Source organism: Myotis lucifugus, unplaced genomic scaffold (assembly GCF_000147115.1).
Source record: "Myotis lucifugus unplaced genomic scaffold, Myoluc2.0 scaffold_201, whole genome shotgun sequence".
NCBI lineage: Eukaryota > Metazoa > Chordata > Mammalia > Chiroptera > Vespertilionidae > Myotis > Myotis lucifugus.
The window spans coordinates 343,578-350,021 of record NW_005871249.1 but is presented as its reverse complement, the minus strand read 5'-3'; the positions used below and the strand labels follow the sequence as shown (position 1 = coordinate 350,021).

The 6,444-nt window shown below is 48.6% G+C and overlaps 1 protein-coding gene across 1 annotated transcript in view; it reads right to left on the bottom strand.

Moving 5' to 3' along the window:
- Positions 1 to 6,444, bottom strand: part of MTMR7 (myotubularin related protein 7) — a 140,249-nt gene that overhangs the window by 21,915 nt on the left and 111,890 nt on the right. Inside the window, exons 5-6 of the mRNA XM_023761188.1 lie at positions 6,073 to 6,180; positions 1,889 to 2,333 (exon numbers count right to left, since the gene is read on the bottom strand). Of these exons, the coding sequence (XP_023616956.1) occupies positions 1,889 to 2,333; positions 6,073 to 6,180 (553 nt within the window). The remainder of the gene's footprint in view (positions 1 to 1,888; positions 2,334 to 6,072; positions 6,181 to 6,444) is intronic.

Below are 6,444 nucleotides of genomic sequence, written 5' to 3'. Positions count from 1 at the left end.
GGCGCTGTCCTTGCTCCCTGCAGTGACACGGGGCGGAGACGTGGTGCAGGGCCGCGGTCCTTACGAAACAGAGAGCAGGCTGCCCTCTGGAACCCGCTCAGTGCGCACGTCCTTGAGCGAGCCGGGCCCTGGGCATTAGAGAAACGGCTCCTAATAAGAAACCAAAAAACGCTCGTTTAAAAGGGAAAGCCAACGTGGTATGTCATGCACTCTTAGGAGTGACTTTCTGTAAAGAGAAGGTCAGTTCTCAAAGGCAACTTATGAAACCACTAGAGGAAGAACAGAAAGGAGGCCCTGGTGGCTCAGTGGTTAGAGGGTCGTCCTGACACCCCAAGGCTGCAGGCTCCATCCCCGGTCAGGGCACACAACAGAACCAACCGATGAATGCACACGTGAGCGGGACAACAAATCAATGTCTGTCTCTCTCTCTCTCTCTCTCTCTCTCCCCCCCTCCACTCTCTCTCTAAAAAGTCAATAAATGAAAAATTTTAACAAGAAACATATAAAGAATAGCAATGATCTGATAATGATGAACACGCATACTACAGTTAGACCACCCTTTCGATGGCAGGGCCAAGCAAGGCCAATTTTTTGAACCTTAAAAGCACAGGGACAGCCAAGCTGCCCAGAGGTCCGAGAAGCTCAGAGGGCCGTGCCCAGGGCACCGTGCCCTGACATGGGGATTCCCGAATTCCCTGGGGAAGTCGGATGAGATGGCTCTGGGGCCGGGATGTTTGCGGATGCAGGAAGGAAGTTCTTCTAACCAAACGCTCAGTGTTAAAGTGTCTGCAAGCAGGGGCATCCCGTTGGAGATTCACAGGAGTCACGGCTGGCAGGGCCCCTGGAAATCAGTCCAACCCTCTCCTTTCCCAGCAGGCAACACAGCCCCAGAGATGGCTCAAGGCCTCACCGTGACCGAGAGGACCCGAGGAATGCAGGAGAGAGGATGGAAGTCAGGCCTGTGTGCCACCCACGTCTCTCCAGCCCCACCCTTAGGCCCCACCCTACACCCGCTTGTCCCAATTAAGCAGAGAGCTGCCTAAGTAAGCAAGAGCAAATGCATCCTGGAAAAAACCGTCCAGCACTTTCTTCGTCCTGGACACCACATGTCCTGCTCAGACAGCCGGCCCCAGCGCTCAGCACCACCTCCTGGGCTTCCCCACAAGGGCCCGCACGGCCCGCACAGCCTTCCCGGGTCCCCAGGACACACACCCTCCCTTCGCGCTCGGTTCCGGTTCCCACGAGAACCAGGAGTGCTGACTGTGCCAGCAGATTCCTCCTCGGGCCTTGACGCTCACAAGGAGCCCGGGCAGTAAACGCAGCTGGTTTTGCTTGAAATGCAGAATTTCTGCTAATCAGCTTACGGTTTGTTTGGCCACATGGATGATTCTTCTGTGTTACATAATCTGTCGCCGTAATGTGCTTTACTGTAGGTCGTCTGTGTGTGTCTCCTGGTGCCCGTGACCGTGGGGTGAGTGGGTGTCGTTTAGCTGTGGGACGTTGCCAGGGCTGCCGCTGTTTAGAATGGGGATCGGGACCCCCCAGCATCCTCCCATCTAAGGGCCCGTCAGTCAGCCAGTCGGATTCAGCGTGTGGACCGCATCTCTGTTCCTGAGCTGTGGGCTGTTGCTTTACCCGTAGGATTGCTTTATGTGAATCAAACTAATATCAGGAGGGAGAGTACCTGCCTGCTAACCAAATCCCCGTGACACAAAAACTAAAACAAAGTCACTGCAATAGGATATGCTTCCCAACGTAACCCACCGGTGTAAACAGCATCCTTGTAGAGACACAATTTTAACATGCAAAGACTGTCTTGTTCCGTTTTGGCACAGAAACATCCAACTGCATTTTTTTTTTTCAGCGCTGTGCACAGGCAGTGGCTTACCTTCCAGCATCTTCTGCAGACTGTTCCTCATGACGTGGATGTTCTCTATCCCGATGAACTGGAACTTGATGTTGGAATAATTGTCTTCATTCTCGTAGCCTTTCCCGGCAGCGCGGTTTGCCATGGCGTTAAGCTGCAGCGGTCGGCAACACAGAACAGTCACCCGTAATACCCAGGACAGGAACCGCCAGAGCGTGTCATGGCTCTCCCGGGCAACATTCACAATGAGGTGCGGAGACAGGACAGGGTTTACATCACGGGAACACTGTACTGAGCTGTGTAGTTTCAGACACGCATGCTGAGCTTGTTCCTGACAACATACATGTGTCAACATGGGGAACATTTTCTGAGCTGGGAAGAAGCGTTCTACGGATACACATTCTATGGATAAACTGCCTCTCGCAGTTCCCTGCCCCGATCTAACCCCAAACATTATCACCTGTGACTGGTAGGGGAGTCCCGGCAGACACGGATGTCAGTGTGAGGCCCTGCGGGTTAAATGATTACATCCTCCAGCCTCACGCTGCCAGCAAGCACACCATCAAATAGGAACGGCTGCATTGTTCTAATTCGCCCACAAGAATCCCCCAGACGGCCAGTTAAACCTCGAGCAGGAACCACTGAGTGCAACGAAGAGAGGGCGTGCAGACGCTGTCTGCAGAGGCATGTCCTCCGGCCACCTGACTGCAACCTGGGGGCCTGTTAAAGGGCTGTGACCACTTTTATGACCATAATTCTGTATCTGAGAAGTGAGGATTTCCCAGTGCAAACAGTGTAATGATCATGGACTTTCAGGAGTAACTAAAGTCAAGAAGGGGACAGGTCTTGCCTGAGCTTGGAAATACGCGGATTTCTAGAATACCTGCAGTCTGACTGAGTAATCCCATCCTAGAAAACATATTCCCTGGCCATTGTCTTCCTCTGCCCAGAGGACAGGGGCTGTCCCAGGCAAGGAACTGACACCAGGGACTCACCACCAGAAACAATATCCATTTTTAGGACCACAAAGCTATACTGAGAGGATATTAATACATACTTTTCAAAAAGCTAAGTTTAAAAAGCCAAGTCATATTCTTTGACCGAGGTCTCCTGTTTACGAGAATCTGACACAATTAAAAGTATCAGCACATAAAGATGCATGTCCAAGAATATTTATTGCAACTTTTTATATAATAACAAAAAGCTGAAAATCTATGAATATCTCAATAGGACAATGACAACTAACAGTACTAAGAGAAACATAGGTTATCTATCTATCTATCTATCTACCTACGTATCTATCATCTATCAACAGAGACAGACAGACAGACTTGGAATTGGCCCATGACATGTTAACATGTTAAGTGAAAAGAGTAAACTACAAAATAATACTCTACAATTATCCCATCTTTTGAAAAATAAACCAACCTACAGAGAAGTGTTAATGTTTATGCAGGTTTGAGTCAGCAGAATTAAAGTGTATGAAAGACTGTATCCAATTGGGCAAAAGTTACAGCAGAAAGATAGAGGTGGCAAGTGACGGGGGCCTGCCCCACCGGTCCCTCCCCACATCGTCTCCAGGATCGTCTTTCTATGTGGACTAAATTATATTAAATTTCAACCTATAGTGAAATAATAGTCCTGAAAATAATTTCTTGTTTCAGAGAAGAAAAAAAAATCAATACCTCAGAGGCTCCTGTTACTAAGAAGCTATATTAGGTTCGTAATTTAAATAACAGAAGTCAAGCGTTTAGAAGTGAAACATAAACCCGTGGCAGAACGTCCCCTTTCCACAGTGGCCCTGCTCCGTGATGTAGCTCATGTGAGTGACACCAGCTGGGCCATGTCAGCCCCTCAGCCCCCTCTTCCAATGCACTAAAGGTTGTCCCCTTTCTCCTAGGCATGCTATAGGAATACAGGGTTTGGCCTTAATCAAGAAAAAAAAATTAGAATAATGTTATTTTTAAGACTACGTACGTTCATGCTTTAAAATGTTTAAGTATTTTAAGGGGGGAGTTTCTTCGTATAATTATTTTCCAAAGCCACTGGCTTGTTCTTTACAGCGAGCCTCATGAAATAAAACAACTCCCAGGGTCATGTGAGCATCCTCCTGCTACCTGAACCCTAGGGCTATTCCCTATCTGGAATAATTCAGGTTAAGCCTGCTCACCTCATGCCACAGAGGTACACTCTGTAAACAGTACAAGGAATAAACCCCAAATACTATTATAGTTATTATTATGATAACCTGTAGTTAGGAGTCTGCTCACATTTTACGTAGTTGATCACCTATAACCTGGGAGAATTTACCGGTAGGTAGCCTTCTTTTAGAAGCGAAGAAGCAACAGGAGATGGCCTCTCGAAAGTCAATGGTGCTTCTCACAGTGAACAGAAGGTGGCGCTATTTAGCCTCCCATCCAAAGTGAACTTTCTCAAGGTTTCTACATATTTCATAGGACCTAATAAGATAATGTGGCAACAGCTGAACCCTCAAAGCAGGAAATACAGTTAATGGACCAATTATACATATAATTATGTAATTATATATTATATATAGTCAGATAAAATGTCCCTTATATAACAAAACACTGTTATAAAATGTCCCTTCTATAACAAAACACTGTTAGTAAATCTAATTTGGTCTCCCATCCCTTTGGGTGAAAACTTCATTTCACATCCCTCCCTCTCTCTCTCTCCCGCCTCTTCCTCCTCCTCTCCCTCCCTTTCACTCACTCCAAAATTCAATGGAAAAAATATCCTCTGGTGAGGATTTTTAAAAAAACACAACAAAAAAAACACAAAGGAAAACCTACTTATTTCAGCTCCTAAAAATTCCCAAGTAGATAAAACAATGAAGGTAACTACATTCCAGTTTCAATTTATGCTTGAGAAACACAGTGGACAAATGAAAAGTGGAACTGGAGAAAGGTACCCTGTTCCTAACCTAAGATCACCCGGCTGTTTGATAATCTCAGCATCTTTACATTCAGAAAAGCTCCTAAATGAAACAAAAGGAACCTACTCATTCCTCAACAAGCACTTAATGAACACCTGCTGTGTGCCAGGCAATGAGCACAGTAAGAAGATGAGCAAGAAGCTGTTCTACCGCCATAAGCTCATCGCTGAGTGGAAGGGAAAGCTCAGAGCACCACACAGCAGGGCTGGGCAGGGGCTGAGGGACTGGCGGCAGTGGCGGCAGCAGGAGCTCGAATCGGGAGCCGCCCCACGTGGCCTATGGGATCAGGGGGAATGTGCCATGAGACGGACGGTAATAATCTGGAAGGATGGAGAGAAAGGGATGGGCATTCCAGACAAAACACGAGGATGACAGGAGGTGGGGAGTCAAAACCAAAGGAGCAGGTGGGTATTGTGAGCCAACCCGTGGCAGCGAGGTGGGAGGTGCAGGTACGGCGGCAACAGCAAGGGAAGAAGCTGGAAAATCTTTGGAGAGCCTTCCAAACAGGCCCGATGACGATGCCCAGCCTTTACCTGTGGCCCTGGAGAGCAACGGAGGGCTTCTAAGCGGGTTTAATTGAAAACTCTGCGCGTTCGTGTCCATGACGCCAAGACCCACTGGAATGGGGTGGAGGGCACGAGCTCCGGGAGCTGGTGGCCTGTCCATGTCCTCCCCCGGCACAGGGCAGGCACTCAGTGAAGAGCTAAGGACTGGCTCACCCCCCAAATAAATATCAACAGTGGAATGACCCCGGCAGGTGAACAGTCTAAACATGTAAAGAAAGAACCCGATTTGTCCCCTAATCTTCAACCAGCCTATCCAACACACCAAAACCATAAAAGCTTTGTCAACGAGCGTCCTGCTATCAAGTTAAAGGTCAGCCTGGTCACTGTCTTCGTCTCGGAGTCTCAGGTTTCAGCTGAGCACATTCGACACCTGAATCCTAACAGGAGCTGGTCCTCCGTGGTTGGGAATGGAGAACAGACGCTGACCTTGTCAGGAGGGCTGGGCCACGTCCCCGCACAGGCTGTCAGGGGATTGTCCTTTTCTCCCCCTCCCTCCGTAACCGCGGAGGTGAAGAGCCGTACATTGTGCCATAGACATGAAAACACGGGATGATTTTACCTCTTGCCACTACCGTCCGCAACTGCGCTAGTGGAAATCCTCCCTTCTCACCCCTGAGGACAGCCCGAATTACACTCAGACAGGAAACCTCCGTCCAACTCAACCGAAAACTCCCATCCCATACGTGATGCACAATGATCTTCCCCTCATTACAGGCCATTTGGACGGGGGAGGGTGTGTTCCCTGGTGCACCCCCCGCCTTTTCTTCTTTCTTGTACAGCTCGGCCTGTGTCTGGGGAAAGGGGCATTGTGGAGGAGTGATAAGAGGTAAGCATCCTATATAATAAAAGCCTACTGTGCTAAGTGTCCAGTCGTCCAGTCAGCCATTCAACCAATCAAAGTGTAATATGCTAATGATATGCTAAGGCCACTCAACCGCTTGTTATGATGTGCACTGACCACCAGGGGGCAGACAGTGGACTGGTCAACCAGTTTCTATGATGTGCACTGACCACCAGAGGGCAGATGCTCTGACTGGTAGGTTATCTTGCTTCGG